At 36.2% G+C, this 22,520-nt stretch overlaps 2 protein-coding genes across 2 annotated transcripts; both read right to left on the bottom strand.

The window, feature by feature from the left end:
- Positions 1–6,415: 6,415 nt before the first annotated feature.
- LOC146147905 (uncharacterized) lies at positions 6,416–10,327 on the bottom strand. The gene is made up of 6 exons (XM_083386716.1): positions 9,831–10,327; positions 8,943–9,043; positions 8,622–8,758; positions 8,091–8,228; positions 7,883–7,972; positions 6,416–7,189 (listed from the first exon to the last, which is right to left on the bottom strand). The coding sequence occupies exons 1-6, from the start codon at positions 10,325–10,327 to the stop codon at positions 7,124–7,126; spliced, it is 1,029 nt and encodes a 342-aa protein (XP_083242842.1). The 3' UTR covers positions 6,416–7,123.
- A 5,881-nt stretch (positions 10,328–16,208) lies between these two features.
- Positions 16,209–17,305, bottom strand: LOC146147904 (prefoldin subunit 3-like). Its single transcript, XM_083387339.1, has one exon. The coding sequence runs from the start codon at positions 17,288–17,290 to the stop codon at positions 16,745–16,747; it is 546 nt and encodes a 181-aa protein (XP_083243465.1). The 5' UTR covers positions 17,291–17,305; the 3' UTR covers positions 16,209–16,744.
- Positions 17,306–22,520: the final 5,215 nt, after the last annotated feature.

The raw sequence follows: 22,520 nt of genomic DNA, 5'->3' as shown, positions 1-22,520 counted from the left end.
CAACTAAACACGGAACAGTTTGCCGCAAGCGAACTGCCTATAACTGCACATGAACTACATACAGCGGTCCTTTGTATGCCAAAAAACAAATCCCCGGGGCTGGATGGGTTTCCGGCAGAGTTTTATCAAGCATTTTGGCCTGAGATTAAAGATATATTCCTCGACTCCTGGTCGCATACCAAAAAAACGGGTCGTTTCAGCCCAACGCAATCTCAGGGCGTAGTAACGTTGATTCCTAAACCTAAAAAAGACCATTTGTTTACAAACAACTACAGACCAATCACGCTGCTGAATACCGACTATAAAATCGTATCAAAGGTAATTAACAATCGCATTAAGGCAAACTTACAACATCTTGTAAGTCACGACCAAAACGGCTTTATCACGGGTAGGTTTATAGGAGATAATCTCAGACTTTTATTTGATATTATGGATCTAACTGACTCTTGCGAGATCCCGGGAGCCGTGCTATCCCTAGACATATATAAGGCGTTTGACACTGTAGAGTGGGATTTTATATATGAAGCTATGCAAAGCTTTGGTTTTGGAAACAACATTTTACACTGGCTGCGGTGCTGCTACAACAACCCATCATGTAAAATCACAAACAATAACTTTCTATCCCGGGTATTCGGAATCGAACGTGGTGTGAGGCAAGGCGACCCACTCTCCCCTACCCTTTTTGTACTGTGCATAGAGTGCCTGGCCTCAGCACTACGCGCTGATGAATTTGTTGGTATTAAGCTTTTTAATAATGAGTTTAAAGTATCTCTACTTGCAGATGACACCTTGGTTTTCCTTAAGGGTGATCAGGTAGATTTCGACAGAGTTTTTAATGTTCTCGACGAATACGGCCTAATGTCAGGTTGTAAAATTAACATGAATAAATCACTTGCGTTTTACGTCGGGCCCGGGCGACAGATTAGGACGGAGCGACCTTTTTCAGATAAAGGGTTAGCTTGGCCTGCAGAATCATTTAGGTATTTAGGCATAGAAGTTCCAATCATGTCACGAGATGATCTTTTTAAACTAAATTTCGGTAACTTCTTAAGCAATATAGGTACAATACTTAATGTATTGTCGTCACGAGGGCTCACCCTTTTAGGGCGAATATGTATTCTCAAAAGCCTGGTTATCCCATCATCACTAATTTATAAAGTCAGCGTCATCCCGATCAACCTTCCAAAAAACTTCCTGCGCAAACTCAAAACAAAACTTTTTCAATTTATTTGGGGCTCTAAATGGGAGAGGATAAAACGAACAAAATTGTGCGCTAGCGTTGCTCAAGGTGGCGCTAACATGGTCGATGTGGATGCCTACATCCTCGCGCTGAGTATGAAATGGGTAACAAAACTATTCGATGACAGTTATAAGGCGCCTTGGAAAAAACTGGAAAGAAGTAGTATAAGCAACAATGAAATAGAATGTTGGCTTCGCGGAAGCCAGTCTGCCCTCTCTCAAAAAGCCCGAAAACTGATTCCTTTGCAAACTATCAGAAAAACAATTGCGGACTGCAAACAGTTGATTAGCATAATGTTTACAAATCTAAGGGACGGTAGACCGTTGTGGATTAACGACCAGGTTCAATACCGTAAACAAACCTTTTTTATAAAGACTATGATTAATGCTGGCATATTGGATTACGCGCATCTTATCAACAATACAGATCATTACATGTCTTACGATAACCTCGCCCAATATTACAGCTTTTCCACCAACAATAATGATTATTTAGAACATCTAAAACTAATTTCGGCTATCCCTGGAAAATGGGACTTGAATGAACCTAGTAACATATCCATGATTGACAACAAGTTGCAGACTTGTACCAAATTTCTCTTAAAACTTGATACAGTTAAAGAAATTTATTCACATATTAAAGATGCTGGCCTGTCCCCCCCAGTCAAACAGCAAATCAAGTGGGAACAGATCTTGCAAGTTTTACCAAACCGAATCCCTTGGGACAAACTTTACCAAATTAACTACGACTGTACCGTGGAAAACAAACTTAGAAGTTTTCAGATAAAGTAAACCTTAGGGCCATCGTCACCAATGACGCCCTGTGCTCATTTGGAATTAAAGACTCAGATAAATATGTTTTCTGCTGCGATGCATTAGAAACTGTAGCGCACGTGTTTTATTTTTGTACCAAAGTAGTAACTTTCTGGGAAGAAGTAACTGCCTGGATCTCGGCGAAACTTCTTATTGATTTACGCCCTGACCCTGTTCATATGTTGTTTGGTGTTGTGGCGGATCAATCTGAAACCCTTTTGAATTGTTTGTTGTTGTGTGCGCGTTTCGTAATTTACCGCTGTAAGTACGCCGAATCCGTGCCGAATTTCAATATGTTCCTAAATATGGTTAAATCTGTTCAGAAGTCGGAACATCTTATCGCCATTCGGAATTGTAAAATTAACGACTTTCTTTGCAAGTGGCAAGGGCTATCTTAACGCTCACTTCATGTTACTCCGAATCCCCAACTGTATTTTAATGCCTTCCTGCTAGTTCGTCGCTTTCTGACATGTGTTTTATCTCGCCTCTTTTTTTTCTTTCGCACTTGTTTTATTGTGTCGCTATATAATAATAAAACTTGTCAAGGAAAAAAAAAAAAAAAAAAACTACATTTGCCAACGCCATTATCTCGCCTGCGCAAAATGGTTTTATTCCAAAACGATACATAGGCACTAATATTCGTCTTTTGTTCGATATCATTGACTGCGCCGACTATTACGATATACCTGGCGCGATGCTGTCTTTATACATGTTCAAGGCCTTTGACACGGTAAACTGGGACTTTATATATACAGCCTTAGCTGCTTTCGGGTTCGGGGACAAGATTATTAAATTGATCGAATGTTTTTATCAAAATCCTTCGTGCGTAATTGTAAACAACAACTTTTTATCAAAATCGTTTAACGTTGAACGTGGCACGCCAGGGAGACCCTCTCTCTCCAACTTTATTTGTCCTGTGCATTGAATGCCTTGCCGCTGCGTTAAAACAGGGCCGCCAAAACGGCATCACAATAAATGGCAAATAATTTAAAGTGTCCCTATTTGCTGACGACACTACAATATTTCTATCGGGTAGTGATCAGGATTTTACAGAAGTCTTTAGGATTATCCACGACTTCGGCGAAATGTCAGGCTGCAAGGTCAACATGTCCAAATCAAACGCCTTTTTTATTGGAACAAATCGTGAAAACCGCCACAAACCCATGGAACAAAGTGGCCTTCTATGGCCATCAGGTACTATCAAATACTTAGGCGTTGAAATTCCCACTAGCTCGAGTAACGACGCCGATCTAATTGAAAAAACTTCACAGCACTTCTGAAAAAATTAAAATAGTATCAAATATTTGGTCCGCCGCGAGGGGTCTCTCTCTTCTCGAAAAAATCACAATTATCAAGACCCTCATGATTCCAATCTTAACCTTTAAAATGAGTGTTGTCCCGGTTAATATACCCAAATGCTTTATCTCAAAAGTTTAACGAATCCTCTTTACATTCTTATGGGGGTCCAAATGGGAGAGGGTGAAAAGAGAGACTTTGAGTGCGAGTATTGCAAATGGGGGGCAGGAATGATCACAATAGATAATTACTTGATAGCCTTACATACGAAATGGATCTCTAAACTACTTGACGAAAACGCGGAAGCTGATTGGAAACAAATCGAAGGCCCCTTTATCCAAGGTAACAGATTAGAAGCGCTTCTTAATGGGAACATAGGAACAAACAATGCAATCACATGGCGTATACTTCCTATGCAAACGTTACGTTGCGCAATAACGGCGTGCAAACAACTCTTGGAAATTATAGATCCAAAGTCAAACAGCCGTCCGCTTTGGCTAAACAAAAAAGTAAAATTCGGCTCAAATGTTTTTTTTATGCCATCACTTATAGATTCCAACATAATTTTTCACCAGGATTTATTGAAGAGAAATGGCGAGTATCTACAACATGACACATTAGTAAATAAATTTAACTTTACACCTAACCACACAGATTTTGTCCAATTCATAAAATTAATATCGAGTCTCCCAGAAGAATGGGATTCGGGTAGCGCAACAACGTTCCGATCGTATAGAACCCAAACATAAACTACATTTGCGCAATGTTATGAAATATTTTTGTTTAATCACGGCGGAAGGACTGTTTAAACTTTTAGCAAAGGTTTATGTAACTATACAATAGAAGCCTGATGAAATAATGTGTTCTGCTTTATGTTATTCATTCTGTTAATAATTAGTTTTATCAACCAACACAACAATTGTTTTGAATCGTTGTAGAATAATGCTTCTGAACCTTTCAGGGACATACAAACGTCTTTGATGAGCCACGGTGATCAATAATTTTATATAACATTGGTTCAAATTAGTGGGGGACAGTTAGATTCCTGGTTTTATGCATAAATACCTAATAGCCGATAGGTACAACATTGAAATTTAAAGCAACAATTTCTACATGTTAAGCAGGCCTGAAGAACTCAAAATGGTACAAGGGCCACAATAAATTGATAATTATTCATTGTAACTCGTATGTTACTTGGTCGAGCGAACTTAATCGTTGTTATGTGGCTCAACTACACTCTAAACCCGCAAAGCGCGAAATTGTTTTTGCTTTTTGTTGAAAATTGGCAAAACTTTTAATTTAACATGATACGTGGTGTTTTATGAAAGACATTAACATTTTTTAACAGAAATTTCACTTTGTAGAGATTATGAGTCACGCGATGCAACATTCCATAATATGCATAGCGCTTTTGGGCAATATAGATGTCTTTAAAACGAACAAAAACACATTATTAGCGCATAAAAATTTAAAATGATAGTAGTCATAGGCCTACATAACAAAGCTAGAAATAAGCTATATAGTTTGGGAGGGGTATAGTCTGGTTGCTTCTGGATCCGCCCTCTGTCATTCTACAAACTCACCGTGTTTTGTACCCAAGAACAGACCACTTCGCGTAGCATACTCTATAGCAGTGTTTCTTCAACTGGTGAATGGTCCACCCCTGGGTGAACAAAATTTTTGCAGGGTTGAACCAATCAAAAGGGGTGAATAAGGGTGAACCGTCAGAAATATATAGCTCTGCAGTAAATCGACTACTGAACTGGTGTTTTTTGGTGTTTTTTTTGCTTATTGTAATAGTGAAGTTGGTTTGCACTGAGTGTTTCAGTACAAAAATTTGATGACTGTGTTTTTTGCTTTTGTAGCTTTACATTTCTGGACTCGAGAAATTGTAGATTTTCAATGGTAAAACTTAGCTTAAGTAAACCTTAACGAAAATTGAAACAACCTAAATCATTTTGCGCATATATATGGAGATAGTTTTATCATATCATGAGATAAGGGTGAATGAAATCTGGAGATCGATGCTAGGGGTGAACAAAACTAAAAAAGTTTAAGAAGCACTGCTCTATAGCACTGTGCTCTTCAACATTTTTGTGATGATGCACCTTTAAAGATGTTGTGACGAGCTCATGCAACCTATAGTTACTAAATGTTAACCAAGATAAAAATACATTTTAAAATCATCTTTATTGAATATTGAAAACGAAATCTGCCTGTTTTTAACTGTAAAATGTACCTTAACCGAGGAGTTATTTCATTTTGAATCAGGGAATCGAACTGTTTGACATTTTCGGTTCAGGTTCGGTTTGGGTTTAAGGAATTTTTTGGAATACTATTCAATTAAGGTTTCAGTTCGGAGCAAATCAAAAGTTCCGGTTCAGCTCCGCTTCGACCATTTTTATTTCAAAACCGGTTCATAAAGATCCGGTCATGATACATATATAGAAGTTGACTTTAAAATATGTGGGTCAACAAATGTAGCGAATAAATATTGAATTGTTTCTAGTATTAAATATAAGTTTCGTGACGTAACAAAAATCAAGCAGCTTATTGCTAACATATCTGAAAAATTAAAAAGCAACGTTATATTTATAGGCCCATTTACTTTATCGTAAAATTTGAAACATGGCAATGGAAAACTCGACTCTGTAAAATACAACTGGTGGCGTTATGCTAGAGTGAACCACTTTTTTGTCAGGTTCGAGTTTGGCTAAGGTTTAGGTTCTTTCAAAATATTCGGTTCAGCTCCTGAAAATCTTACAAAAAACGGTTCAGGTTTAGTTACGGTTCGGGAAAAAAATCGCTCAAAACCGGTTCATAAAGTTCTAGTTCAGTTTCGGTTGGACTCCCTGTTATGAATTGCCTTGGATTGCTTATTTTGATTATATAGGATAAACTAATAAAAAACAACCTTAAGTAATAACACCGAAGTTGCAATAAATGCACACTAAACCCACGCATTACCCATCCCCAACAAGGCGTCTACAACTCTACAAACTTCACACGCTTGGTGAAGCACCCTCAAGGCTTTAAATGTCAGACAGTCTGTGCTGAAAAGTTGCAACAAAATTGTTTGGCGTTACTTTTCAACATATGGGATGTATTCGTACAAAAAACATTTTTGCAAAGTGTTTTGGACAACTTGAATGTTATTCGAATCACCCGATATCAATGGCGAAAACAAGTCGGACCGGCGTACCGGAAACATATTTTCTTCCTTCACTCATCTTAGATCGGCGTGGTGGACACTTAATGACTGTTTTCAAACCGTCAAGTTCAAGCCTTCTTCGTTGTTCAACTTGTTAATCAACCAATACAACATTTATCTTCTTTTTTTATTCAGAAAAAGTAGTTCGTAGTCAAGATATAAGTACAAAGATAAAAAAAAGGTGACAGCTAAATAAACAGCTTTTACTACTAACAGCGACTTTCGGTAATTAATCATTCGATTAGAATACGTAGATATAGGCATTTAATTCTGTTTTTCTAAATACGCTAAATATTACTATTTCCAACTTTACGTACAACGCACAAAAACATGGCAGCTAACTTCAGGAAATACGTTCGTAAATACGTCGTAAAAAGTGAAATGGGTAAGCACTAAGTCCAACTTGTAATATCTGTAAATACCATTTAATTGTTACATTGTATAAATATCACAGCCTGTTTGCACTAATTTTTCGAAAGCCTTTACAAAACGGATTCTCCATGTCACGGCCTTCCACTGAGTGACTGAATTGGTTTTAAGTCTTTTTCTAAACCTCGGCTTCATCTATGTTTCATAATCATCCTCTTCGTGCCATTTTCTCTTCATTGTATTTGCGGTTGGCATAATCATCTAAAAAAAATCGATCAACGAATTGAAACACAGTTTTCTCAATGAAAATCTTTAGGTAGTGGTAAACGGTACGGTCTTGGTATATGTATAGGCTCAACGGTCAGTTAACGTCTCCCTGTTTAAGGTGGACAGAGCTGCAATTCCACACATCTATTGTATATACACACCGACAGATTAAAAAAAACATTGCCAAAAATCTTTATCTATGACAATGAGATTTATCTCGTTTATTTTAACACTGAATAACTTGTGTCCGAAATTACAATTGTTTGTCTCAGTAAGTGGTCGGCAAACTTTTTTTGTAGATGCTTGAAGTACTTTTCAAAGTTCTTGAAGGCCCACTATGTAAAACCACGAGGGAAACGAATTTAGTATATTTGTTTCTAAGGTGAAATATTACAAGGCGCCTTGATTTCCAAAAAAAAACACAACCACATAATAACACTAAGCCATTTTAAACTCGCGGCTCACTAAAAATAGCTCTGCGGCCCACATTTGGGCCCAGCCACCAGTTTGCCACTGGTTTAAGAGCAGGGGCTCTCAAAAAGTAAAATAGAAAATTCATTAACATTTTTTTACATGCAATAAATAAGTAAATACATAGGACCGCCCATGTAACGTTGGCGAAACAGTGTGGTGTAAAATATATAGATTTTAGGTAAAAATACAATACCTAAATAAATATCACATTACCTGAGGACTAACAAATTGTGGCTTTGAAGTGGTAGATGGTGAGGCTAAAGATCGATTGGATGAGTGGCCGAACTTTTTCTGGGGTACCGTCTGCAAAAATGTGCATTAAACATACTTTCTATCTTAAATCAATCATAGAAGAAAATAATTTAAATAAAAGATACAAAAAAGTTAATTTCAAAAGTTGGTAAAGTTAAAATATACAAACCCTTTTGTCTGCTGTTGATTTAAGCCTGTAGTTGACAGAAGAGAGGCAATATCTGTCCGGAGGTAAGCGAGCACCGGAAAAGTGCTTGAGGGACGGCAAAGGTGTAGCATTTTTTTGTTTGGCAACATCCACTAGAAACTGTTACATTCAATACACAATCAGTTAACCTTGCTCACTGGCCATGTATAAACACTGACCCAAATCATTACCAAACAAGAAAAACCGACCAGGTTTAGCATGCAACGTTTATTTTCATGCCACATTAAGACACGGAAAAAATAGTGCTTTAGTTAATTTAAAGCCTTTCAATGTAAACAAAACCAAGGCTATACTCATTAGGCAACAAGCACATGCTTTCATGAGCCTGAAATGTAAGAGTGATATGTTTTATTGTTCTGGAGAGTTTCATTTGCGAATAATATTGTGAAAGGGGGTAACTGCAGTACACTATACAGACTGAAAAATTAAATAAATAATGTAGACCTTCCGACATTGAATAATATAGATATATTTTATATTAGGAAAACAAACTTCTCTTGGAGGAGGGTTTGTAAATGATTGATCTAGTTGAGACTTGATTGCTAGTTTGCAGTCATCAATAGATACTGAAGATCTACCAGCATGATTGGCATATAGTTTTGCATCATCAAGAACTTCCGCTATATATCCTACAAATATACAAGATGCATACCAAAATATTAAAATAAATCCTTGTATTCCTATGGAGCCATGAAGAAAACAAAATCATAAATGATTTTTTTATAATTTTCAATCAAGCATAAAATCAAAGCTGTTGCTTTTTAATTATCTATATATTAATTAAAAACAAACTTAAAAAAAAGAAACTCTTACTGTAAGTGAACTCAAGCAACTGGTGAACTACTCTTGGTTCATACTCGTTAACACCCATGTCCTTAAGAACCGCCACAATGGTTTGGGCATCTTTAGGCATTGTAGACTCATCCCTAAGAGATTCACCATCCAAATTTAGGGAACCTGAGTTTGTATGAGCTGCCATACACTTACCCTAATTGTATCTAAAGAGAGAAATAAAAACGGAACCCCAATATATTACAAATGTTGCAACTTGGAACAAATTCAAGTTCATGATGAAAAAAAAGAGTGTAAGCTACTGAGCGGACTCGACAAAATCAATGTCTTAATATGAAACTTGTAAATAGACATGATGAAGTCATTTATATTTCACAATACAATATAAAAAAATCAACTGGCAATAAAGAACCCACTCTAAGTTTTGACACAAAAAGTTAACAACAATGCTGTAACATTGAATTTTTGTCTCCCGACTTCTACCAGTCTGCTTCTCCAGTGGCTTTTTGGAAAACATAGTCTCTCCCATTTAAGTTCATAATGCCAACTTTAAGGTGAAATTTCCACCTGGATTTTGTGCGGTGAATTTTGTCGTACTGACAGACGACAACGTTATCTGTATCAAACAGCTCAACAGGATCCTCGTCGGAACCGTCATCATCGGAGCAGAGTGGTTCCTCGTCAACAGCCTCTGGTTTCTCTTCCTCCACATCTTCATCCTCATCATCATCATCGTCATCATCATCATCTGACGAGGACGAATCAACATTGCCATCCATTTGACTAAGAACAAACACTGCTTTTTTGGTGGTGCTTTTTTTGAAATTTTTTGCTTTTGTCAGAAAACACTTTTTTGGGGAATTTAAGGTCATTTTTGGCTGTGACGGTTCATCATACGCCCCATCAAATTGTCTAATTTCAGATGATTGTTTTTTCTCTGTTGCTTTTGATGCTGATCCACCTGTAGTGGATGCAACAACGACCGTGGGTTGCGACGAGGAAGGTTGGTAGGAAGCGTACATTTGTGGCTGATTTCCGCCGGCAGTGGAAAGCTGTTGGTAGACAACGCTGTTTGGCAAGGCCATTGTGGCCTGGTGTCCAGCTCCAGTCATTTGCAAGCCCTGTGGCAATTGTCTGTACAACACTTGATGCGCATCGTTTCCTGTATTGTTGTTGTATACGTACATAGGCATTGATCCAGATGGGCCGTGTCTTGTTACATCAGACTGTTGCTGAACAGCCTTCGACTGTACGACTTTTGACTCCCATGTCTGTTTTAGTTCCTGCAGAACTTGTTCGTCAACCCCATCATCTAAAAATGCCTCTCTTATGTTGTTAATGACGTCATCAATCACACTTTGATAGAGTTTTCCTACTTGATTTTGGTTAGTGCTAGATTTAGCCATATTTCTGCAAACAAAAGCAATGAACACCTTTATTTGATTTGAAAAAAAAAAATTAATTTGTTAGACCAGTGGCTCCCAACAGGTCCAATCCGTGTGGGTCGCGAAGATATTTAAAGTGGGTCGCAAAGCATTTCTAAATGTTATAGTTTTTCTTTTTAGATTTGAAATTATTGCATTATCATTACGTAACATTTTCTTCATTACGTAACAAGTAGATGTATTGTGTCGCTGTCGCATTAACTAATTCAGTATACATATGCCAGTAGTAAAGATGCAGGTTTTATGTAACTTTGTTTGTTTGGTCATAACTCATTGTGAATCGCACAATAAATTTTTTTATTAAAATTGCATCGCGAACTGAAAAAGGTGTATTAGACTGTAAATCAATCGGATCGAGAAAATAAGCCATTATTGCTAATTTGCAAATTGAATAGGTCAATTGCTATGTTAATTGAGTTTAAGCTAACGTGTCTGGGGAGTAGTCATAAATGGTGTTCCGGTCCGTGTGAAATCACCTAATGAACTGCTACAAAATTATTTTCAACAAACGTAGTATTTCTTATTCTGCAATGTTTGTCCAAATGACCAACTTGACTGCTTCACCTAAAACGTTACTTTTTCCACCCGATCCGTTATAAATTAGTGCATTTCTAAGCAAAAAGGTCTACGACAATTAGGGCATCTAATGGCAGAAAAGTCTAGACTTTTAGAGGTCCTGGCAATGCACTAATTTGGACCTTTAGGTAAACTCCCGGCGTAGATAAATTGAAAATATTTGCTGAAAATTCACAAAAGATTACAAAAAGTGTGAGATGGCATTAATAACACTTGACCCACCCAACTCAAACCCGAACCCTTACACTAATAAAGGGGTAACACTAATTTACGGAATGATGAATGGTCGGAACGCTCACAGTATTATTATTAAATATAATAACACTTGACCCACCTTCACCCAAACGCTAACCCCCACCCTAACTCAAATATTGTGCGTTGGTTCAATAATTGTTTTAACAGGGTAACACTTAAATTAGTGAGCGTTCCGACCATTCCGACCATTCATTATTCCGTAAATTAGTATTACCCTAATAAAGTGCGTTAATGTAATAATTAAATTGAATGCTGGGGAAAAAAACAAACTTTCGGTAGGCATAAGATAGTTTCTCGTCCATGGTATATAGGATTGTTACGTCACAAAATGAGATATTGGGGCCTACTAAAGCGTTTATGTAATTATTAATTTAGCGCACATTATTTGGGTTCCGCTCGGGTGCTGGTTTGGGTTTAGGTGGGTCAAGTATTATTAAACTCAATCTTTTTAAGCACATTGTTAAGTCAAATTAGTGCATTGTCCGAGACCTCAGAGTCTAAAAGTCGGACTTTTTCATCCTTTGGATGCACTAATTGTCGTAAACCTTTTTGCTTAGAAATGCACTAATTTTTAACGGATCGGGTGCTTTTCCACTATAACATTGAAATCTGATATTCAACTTATTATATATTAGTATTCTATGGCTATACAGAAAAATCAAGGGCCATATTTAAATCATCAATAAAACTAACAAACAGCATAAATTCTTTATTTTTTTTGTTTCGATCGATTGTATTCCGTAGTCAAAATATAAACAAAACTTTAATATAACGATCTTTTTCAATTTCTTATAGCCTATCAAACCGATTTAAATTTTTTATCTAATTTAATTAGTTAATATCGAGCAACTTTTTACGTGTTTTCTGTTCAATTTTACCGCTATTGGGTCAACGAGATAGAATAAATACATGAGCCTACTTCAAAAAATTACTACTGTGAAATATATTTTTAATCTGGATTAAGATTAGGCCTACTTTTAATCGTTATTGTTTTGTTCAAGCCAAATCCGACTATTCTTCCAAAATTTAGAAACAATACGTCCGGAAATGCTAACACTTTGCTAATTTGATGATGATTGCAATGTGGTTTATGAGCAAATACACCAAATTGGGAGTCTTGTATGATTTTCGAACAAAAAGTTGGGAACCACTGCAATGCATATAAATACCAAATCATCATTTTTTTAGCGACATAGTGTACATCTCGCCTTCTGGCCTATTTTCCAAACTACAACAAAGTTTCACAACAGACAATCTGTCGAGGCACATCAGTGTGCCGTGGCACAAAGTTTGCGAATTTCTGCTATAAAGGCTACCATTTGGCAGTATTACTACTGGTCGCCAGGGACGTGCAGTCAGGGGAGGCAGGTGAGTGCCTCACCTGGCAACATCTGGCAAAGCAAAATATATATCAAGCAAAAGTTATATCAGTTATATCTCTACCGCAAATTTTATGTTTCTATACCTAAAGCGTGCTTTATTTTTTCTTCTATTTCTGTTGCGTTATTCATATCAAGCGTTCGCGTGGTCAAAATCGTTGAAATACGCAAAGTGACAACAGGGGACGTGGCGTTATTTTGCACAATGTGCGCAAAAATGTGCACGCCAAAATGTGCAAAAATTGTGCGCACATTTTAAACTGCCTTAAAAAATGTGCGCACTTTTTTCTAACAATGTGCGCACATTTTAGACTGCCTTAAAAACTGTTCACATTTAACTGAAGTCAGAAGCTGTTTCGCAATCGCATTTTGACGTAAAAATTGTATGTTTCGCGTCAGAAATAAGTGTGAAAAAGGCTTGAGTTACGCCCTTTTTATCACGTGATATTTTGTTAAGTATTATAAGAATTAATGACGTAAATCTTTCTTTGTTCGCAGAATTTTTTTTAACTGATTCTCGTCTATAAATAGCGTGTTCAATCAATATAAAATGAGGCTTTTACGGCTTTTACTCAGACAGCAAACTCAAGTGCTTTTGTGACTGAACCAGATAGAGGCTACTCACCCGAACCGCAGCAAGCGGACAGAACAGGGTTTGTACGCCGAGAACCAGAGTTCTCGCCAATCAGTTCTGCAAGCTCAGATTCAAGCAGAAATTCTCCTGTCAAGAAGGTACGTAAACCCTTCGTTAATCTTGATAGACTTCAAGCATCTACTTCAGCAGCTGCTAATCATACAGCGAAAATACAATTGAGGAAGCCATCTCGAGGTCCAAGAACTCCACCTTCGATTAGACGAATTTCAGGATCCAGATCGCCCATAAGATCTAGATCACCATCAAGCAGAAGATCACCATCAAGCAGAAGATCACCATCAAGCAGAAGATCACCATCAAGCAGAAGATCACCACCAAGAAGAAGATATCTATCGGAAAGAAGAAGCAATTACAGAAGAAATAGCCACGAACGTTCTCCGGAATCCGAAGATTCTTACGAACTGTATCTCCCGCCAGCTCCAAGACCTTCGTGGCGAATCCACGTCCCGTTTAGTGCAGGCACATCAAGAGAGCAAATTGCTTCCGATCGGCTACTTGAAAATCAGGAATCTTGCCCCTTTGTCGATTCTTATTTCAAGGCTCGTGCAGTAACTACTCAACAAATCAGACTTCTAGACGGATCTTTTGAGGTCATTATCAAGAGGACGGCCTTTGACCATTTTGCTATTCCTAGCATCAGAGAATTTCGGCATATCAACGATATAGACAATCTTGGAATTGTGGCTGTGCATTCTCTGCAAGTCAACAACGAACCAGGAGACGTGTTCGTGTGGCGATCAAGTCATACTCCAACATCTATTGAAGGCAAGGTCTTAACAGAGACGTTCTTGGCATTAAGAATATTCCTTAGTGTTCCATTACGTCTTGTAACAAGTCTTGTTTCTCCAATTTCAAAAGTTTTTTTTTTGCAAATTGTAAAAAAAATGATGAGATATAAAATTGAAATTTCAGTAACTCATCATGTTCAGTAAAATGTTTTATAAAGCAGAAGTCCTAAATCTAAAGCATCAAGCAAGTCCCTTTATGCAACTTTATACGGCATTAAGCTTTTAATGTTGATTTTTTGTCCAAAAGTATTGAATATTTTTCAAAAATCATTTTTAGATTATTTTTTAGATTTCTCCATAAAAATCTAGATGTTTTTAGATTATTTTTTTGGTAAATCTAGATGATTACTGTGAGAAAAAAATGGCAACTATGATTGTGACGTCCAAGCTTGAAACCTTTCTTTGTCCAGCTTGAATTCCCGTATAGTGCGAGTACATTGACTTCTTGTAGTGTAAGCTCTAAAGTTGAAGTCATAAATAAAGGCAGACCTGTTGCAAATTTAAAAGTTTTGCATCAGACGACTGGACAAAAAAAATAACACGCAACTTTCAAAGAGATTGATAAAAAATAATTACTGTGTGGATGTCATGACCATGAGCCCCCCAATAATTTATAAATATTGTACTCTTAATAATAATTTGTTTTGTAGCCTTTATGGGCAGTAGCCTACCACAACAGTCGATCACAGGCGTGTCACACCTTCAATTGTCATCACAGTTACGTCATAAACGGTGTAGTCATTGTTACGTTTGTTATATTAATGTAGTTTTACTACTTTTTAGTCATTTTCTTTTTTCTCTCTGAATAGAGTATTGTGCTAAAACTCAGTCAGTTGCTTCTCGAAACGGTATAACGTGTTTTTGTTGTGTATAACGTGTTTTTGTTGTGGTTGTTAAAGAAAAACGTGACGCGAAAAAATGTGCGCCTCACGATCTAGGAACCTCACCGCACGTCACTGCTGGTCGCACGGACGCACGACACTCAAGTGGTTTCGGTGCCTAAAGTTTATACTTATTTAACGTGTGCATTACGACCTTAATTGTTTTGCAAAATAACGTTTAAAACTTTATATCTGAATATTTTACATTAAAATCGAAGGTGCCTTTACTCTTGTACATTACTGTTGCACTTTTAAAAGCCTATTGGGACATAACCTACTAATAACTTCGCTCGATATAGGAGAGCCGTTTTGTCTTTCATTAAAAATGGGATATGAGCATCGGACAACGCTAGATCAGTGGCGATCCGATACCAGAATGAGAAAGTCACCTCAGCTCATGGTTTGTGATAAAACGCAACGTTCTCTTACGTTAAAATCAATTTCTTTGGGTTACGTTTCAGGACTTCAATCAAAAGGATTTAGAAAATAACGGTCTATTAATGTATATTTCATATTTTTTGCACACTTGACTAAATTCGCTTAAATGTCGTTTTAAAAACTATGCATTTCCAAAGCACACTTTTTGCCAGAAAATAAACGATAAAATTTGTTCTCCAGTTATTTAAAAAAAAAAAAACACCACAATTTTTCAGAAATGCAACTTAGCGCAAATGGATAAAATATTTATTTGTTTGTAATGTGGATTTTGTATTGTGAATAACGCCTCTCATAAACTTTAACAAAAATTCACTATGTGGTGTTGTTAAGGTTATTGCTTTATTGTGAAGTTTGAACATAACTTTGTGACATCCCGTTAAGATGTACCTTTGTGTCGTCACGTTATAACGTTATTTTGTGACGTCATCCGTGAAAAAATCCATAGTCACTCAAAGGAAAATCCTTGTTCCACCACTGAACATAAGTAGGAGGGAATTCTTGGGAGCTCGCGTTGCAAAAGTACCAGACCAGCCAACGCAAATTTTGTCCATCACTGGAACTGAAAAAGCACGAATTACAAGGATCTGTGGATTCGGAGCCGAACTAGCTGGTTAATTTTTGCGGGAGTCTGACTCGGCTTTTTTCTACGTCGAATTCGACGTATTTTCTCTTTTAAGCTACTCCACAGTCTTTCAAACAACTCAATTGCCCCTTATAAACTGATTTGTCGTTGGCGTTTAACGTATTTGGATTCGTCAGTAAATCTGATAACGAAACTCAAATAATGTTAACGGCGCTCTTCAGCTGGGTGACAGGGTGTCAATCAACACTCGCCTAAAACGAAATACAATTGCTTGGCAGGTGGGCGAGTTAAAATTTAAATCCTGTTTAATGTGTTTTGCGGAACTATTGAGCACCACATTACAGTTTTAAGAAAATAAAGTACAACATCATTTTTTGTCATTGGTGCATTGCAATATTTAGTACTGCAAACAAGAAAGCCTATTAACTAACTTAAAAACATAAACAATCTTGAGAAAGGAACATAAATAGTTTGTTGCATTCCAGTAACAACAGATAAAACAATAGCAGTGCATGGTAATAATCCTAGTGGATTTGGGTTACCCTTCCGCGTGTTTTAATTCTTTTTTATTTCTCACATGACACAAATAAACATTTTGTTGAAGCATATGTGTCTCATAGGCCTAAAAATGCCCATCAATGCACACCTGTTTTTTTTTACACAGAAACATGCAACATTTAAAAATAGTTCACATGCATATTTCGTAACTTTAAAAGATAGAAATGCAAAACAGTTAAAGGACAACTAATACAGAATTATTTTTGAACTGAGTCATGTTGCAATACGCTTCTCATTTAGGCAACAACACTTTTAAGTTCAGGATTTAGGTTGAAGGTTTTTTCCTCTGTTTTACATCCCAATTGTACATCCTTGCCATGGTGACTTCAGTTGTAGTTATTTGATCTCTCAAATAATCCAAATCTTCGTTAACAGCTGCTAATGTTTTTGTTGCGGATGTGCTATTTTTTGTGAGTAAATCAAGTGCTTCACCTGTTGGATAAGACAGCATCACGTTTGCCCCAAGCCAAAGGTAGACCTCATTGGTTGGAGGTATTGAGGCCTTTGCATGAAGGCCACCTGAAAGTAAAAAAGAAGCACTGTCTGTAGTTTCTTTCTTATTTTCATGTAGGTAACGAACAATTTCCAGAGTTGATTTCAGTTCTGGAATCTGTAGTTGAAGTCTTCTCTTTTTCTGTAATAAGTTTACTTCCATGAGTTTATATTTTTGGTAGTTCTCATCTAACTTTTGCAATACTGATTTGGAATTGGATTCCTCATTTTCTTTCATATACACATCAACATCCTCTATGAAAACTGCCTCGGGTATACCAAGATGTTTTTTAGGAGGTAAATTATTCAATTCTGTCATTTTATGTTTTAATTACACTCTGTGAATAATATGTTTTGTTAGATCTGTTAAAATTATTTACCAGGTAATCATTTTACCACTGGTTTACAACTAACCCTAATACAAAGAGTTTTATGCACAAACCAAAATGAGATGTTATAGTAATAACAAGGGGCTCTATTAATTCAAGCATTATTACTATTAATTCAAGCATTATTACTATTAAGTCAAGCATTATTACTATTAATAAATATAATAATGCTTGACCCAACCAAACCCGTACCCTAGCACAAATAATGTGAGTTGGTCTAGAATCCTACTTCAGCATTGAATCAATGACTGAAGCAATGCAAAATATTTAGGTTAGGGTGTCGGTTTGGGTGAGTGTGGGTCAAATAATGATATATTTTTTTGTCATCCTTGGTATTTCAAATATTTTACAATTGTTACCAAATAATGTTTGTCTTTATTTTAGTCGCGAATCAACAACAGTATTCTTTGTGGGGCTCTTTCAATTTGGTAATATAAAGTAGCACGGCACTGGTCTAGAATCCTACCACAACGCACATTATTTGGGTTAGGGTGTGGGCTTAGCGTTTGTGTGGGTCTAAGTAATATTTTTAAATGATTAATACACTAATACTTGACCCACCCACACCCAAACGCTAACCCAAATATTGTGCGTTGATTTAATAATTGTTTGAACGCTGTGGTAGGATCCTAGACCAGCGCCCTAAATTTCACTATAGTAAGATTAACCCGGTTTCTTAACCCTAGGAATTTACCGTGTATAAGATAAAATCAAAGAACTGATGTATTTTATTACTTAAAATAACCATGCCTCAGCCCTCAAACGATTAACAAACCTCCATTTTCTTATTGCTTAAACATACACGGTTTCAATTTAACGCATAAATAAAAGTCATTTAAAACTGATTTATAAACTGCAAATAAGCGTTTTAGATTTTCAAACTTTAGTGTAACGAGAAAAGCAATTATTACACAGCGATTAATTCTTTGCTAGAAATAAATATTAAAACAGGCATTACAATATAATAGAGTTTTTTGCTATAGTGTTGGTGTTAAAGTAGAAATATTTAGCAACCGTTAAAATTACATTTTAGCTGTAGCAAATTTATTATAGAATACTTACAAAGCAAGCTTGACGAATAGAATAGAGAACACGGACCAAAGAGATTATTAGGACTATTAAACAACAAATTACGCCAAAAGCGTACATTTTTATAACAGGCTTAAATGGAAAAGATGATGTTTTTCTTATTGTGAATCAGACCGTGACGGCTGTCGAAAGTTGGATACATTGCTTAAAGGCAAAAGAAAAAAGGCAAAAGTGAGAGTTTGTCCTCATGGTTATAATCTCTTTGCACTGACAAACCAGTTAAAAAAGTTTAATATATGTTTTTTAATTTAGAAATACGTGTATTTTATAGCATAAAAAAACATATAAACGGACCAAAAAAAGGTACCTTTAGCTAAGAGTTGAAATTGCAACACCTAGGCGGTAGACGCCTTTAGCTGGGAGTTGAAATTGTAAACAACATGTGACGTCATCGTAAGATTGATTTTTTTATAAAAATATGTCCTAAATAGAACTTGGTTTGAAGGGAACCAGCTGTACAGGGAGTCTCGCGTTAACGCGTGAAAAAGCGCACTGTCAAGGCCGAAGAAGTCCATTCTGCTTTCAAATCCAGACGCCGGTATGCTATCACATAAAGCCGAAACTTAAAAATCCCTCCGACCATCGTCTGTTAAATGCAATTATAAAAACTTACCAATATATTTCCATAAGCCTTTACATTTTGTGTTTCCGCTATCAAAAATCTATTTTTACCGCTGCACAGCCAATTCTTTGAAATGTGGGACGTCACCGCTTGGGGCGGTGCGCGCGATATATTTTATGTTTGGTTAAAAAAACACGCACCACGCTATAAAACGGCCTTATGGTCTTAATTAATACACAAAACCCACAAAATATCATGATTATAATAGTAAAACGCAATCGCCTATGATAGACAAGTAAGCAAGGTGAAAACAATCAGCAAATTGCAAAAGCTTACAAGCACAGAACATTAAATAGTACCGGTAACCTATAACAATACAAGACTATTTAATTCAAAAAAAGAATATTACGACAACGTAGTATCATTATTATCAGTCTGTGTCACTGAAATTCCACTTTCATTCTTGGAAAACCATATTTGCATGGGTAATGGTGTAGCCTACAATAAACCATGCTTTCCACTCGGACATTTTATAGAGTTGTGCGTGTCACTATGCAGTTACGCAAAGAGATTTAGTGCAGATGCTCGTACGTTCTGACAAACGTAAGTTCCACAGGAGTTTTCTCTGGCTTACACCAAAATGCGTTTATTTGGCTAAAATTGCCAAAACTTTTGATTTTGCTCAAAACAACAGATTTATAGTCCGTATTAATGGTGATTGCACGAACCAAGGTACCTATAATAAAAAAAGTAAAGAAAGGTTGGCAAAAGATTACCTATAGTAAAAAAAGTAAAGAAAGGTTGGCAAAAGATCATTAAATCATAGGCGTTTGCCGTTAAACCATTGTGAGACAATATGATCATATTTGCTTTTAAAACAATTATGCTGGGATTGCTGGCAATAATTTAATAACATGACCGATTGACCGTATGCCAGTCTATTTATCAACTATATTTTTCCACGTCTTACTGAATTTATTGTCCCAGTAAAATATACCGCAGCCTTGACCATTGTCATTTCAGCGAAATAATTTTTTTTATTTTTTGATAACACGTTTACCACAATTTTCTTTCGTATGTCGTATATTAGCGCCAAAGAAAGGCAAAATAAACAATTTTCTGAACCGAGGAATTTTCTTAAATTTTAACGCAACAGAGCGGACACATGTCTTAACCTAAATCCACTTTCATTTTTATTCAGCGCTTCAGGTATTTTCAACGAAATGGGTTTTCATAGAACACTCATTTCACTGCCATATACGGCTTATTGTGATTTGACGAAGCGTATATTGGCGAGAAGGTAACGCAAAGTAAAACAACTTTCCGAACCGAGAAATTTTCTTAAATTTTAACACAACAGAGCAGACACATTTAACCGAATCCACTTTCATTTTTATTCAGCGCTTCGCGTATTTTCCCAGAAATGGGTTTTTCGTAGAACACTCGTTTAACCGCCATTATACGGCTTATTGTAATTTGGCGAAGGGTATATTGGCGAGAAAGTAACGCTGAGTGTATATGAAGAAATAAAGCAATTTATTGTTGATCAAATTTCATTACCGGGCAATCTTAGTTTGTAAGCCCTGAATTATGTTAAAAAGAGAAAAAATTTGCAAAACACATAAACATTTTAAACCAAGCCAATTATTACGTCAAAATTAAAACAAAGTATCCAAGATTCAATTCACATTGACCCGTAAATTTTATGGGAATGAGTGTTTCAACAGAAATGCCATTTTTAGCTGTGTTGTGTTAAAATTTAAGAAAATTCCTCTGTTCGGAAAGTTGTTTTATTTTGCGTTACTTTCTCGCCAATATACGCTTCGCCAAATCACAATAAGCCATATGTGGCAGTGAAACGAGTGTTCTACGAAAACCCATTTCGTTGAAAATACCTGAAGCGCTGAATAAAAATGAAAGTGGATTTAGGTTAAGGCATGTGTCTGCTCTGTTGCGTTAAAATTTAAGAAAATTCCTCGATTCGGAAAGATGTTTTATTTTGCGTTACTTTCATGCCAATATACGCTTCGCTAAATCACAATAAGCCGTATATGGCAGTTAGACTAGTGTTCTACGAAAACCCATTTCGTTGAAAATACCTGAAGCGCTGAATAAAAATGAAAGTGGATTTAGGTTAAGACATGTGTCTGCTCTGTTGCGTTAAAATTTAAGAAATTTTCTCGGTTTGGAAAGTTGTTTTATTTTGCGTTACTTTCTCGCCAATATACGCTTTGCCTAGTTCTACAAAAAAACATTTCGTAGAAGATATCTGGAGCGCTAAATAAAAATGAAAGCTGATTAATGTTAAGGTATATCTCTGTTATATTGTGTTATAATTTAGTAATATTCCTCGGTTCAGAAAATTGTTTATTTTGCCTTTCTTTGGCGCTAATGAACGATATGCGAAAGTAAATTGTGGTAGACGTGTTAAAAAAAAAAAAAAAAATATTTCGCAGAAATGACAATGGTCAGCCTTGTCAAGTTTTTATTGTTTTACATAAGGGGAAATCCCTAACTGTTTCGGCACGTCACAAATGTCAACTAAAATACATATACATGTTTATTTTGCCATTGAAATTGTAGGATGAGATAGTGCGAGATTTTGTAGGTTGGCTAGCTTTTGGTAACTGAAAGATACAAGCTGGTTTAGAACATTTTGACAGAATTTTTCTTCTGTATAAATTTATTCTACATATAGAATGTTGAAAAAAATTTCACGAATTTTGAACCTAGTTTTCAACTTTATGGTATTTTCTATAAATAATTCCCAGTCGTCTATGCCAGTCCGCAATCTTTTATCAAGCTTTTTTATCGGGGCTCTTTTTATTTGGTGTATCCGTAGAAAGTAACGCAAAAAAATTGTTTACAAATACCGCAAAGCACATTATTTGGGTTAGGGTGTCGGGGGATCAAGTATTATTATATTTACTATTAATATTAATGTTTGACACCCCAAACCAAAACGCTAACCCACACCCTTACCAAAAAAATGTGCGTTGCGGTACACGGTATTTGGTACATTTTTGGGCGCTGGTCTAGAATCCTACCACAACGCGCATTATTTGGGTTAGGTTGCGGGTTAGCGTTTGGGTTAAGGTGGGTCAAGTATTATTATTAAATAAAGAATATAATAATACTTGACCCACCCACACCCAAACGCTAACCCGCAACCTAACTCAATTTTGTGCCTTGATTTCATAACTGTGGTAGGATTCTAGACAAGCGCCCATTTTTGTGTTTTTTTTGTGCTGTTACTTTGTACGTACTAAATAGCAAGAGCCCTTTTTATCCAATATCAACATAAATCCTACCAGTTTTTACAGTAACAAAAGAGCTGTGAAGATTAAAATTGCAAGGAAATTAAATATGGGAAAATTGATATATTTAAATTAATACTTGACCCACTCAAACCCAAACGCTAACTCGCACCCTAACTCAAATAATGTGCAATCTAGGGTTTGCTTAAAAATTTGATTGCACACCTCTACACTTCAAAATTTAATAGAGAC

Source organism: Ascidiella aspersa, chromosome 4 (assembly GCF_963924565.1).
Source record: "Ascidiella aspersa chromosome 4, kaAscAspe10.2, whole genome shotgun sequence".
NCBI classification, from domain to species: domain Eukaryota; kingdom Metazoa; phylum Chordata; class Ascidiacea; order Phlebobranchia; family Ascidiidae; genus Ascidiella; species Ascidiella aspersa.
This window is presented reverse-complemented; position numbering and strand designations above follow the sequence as displayed.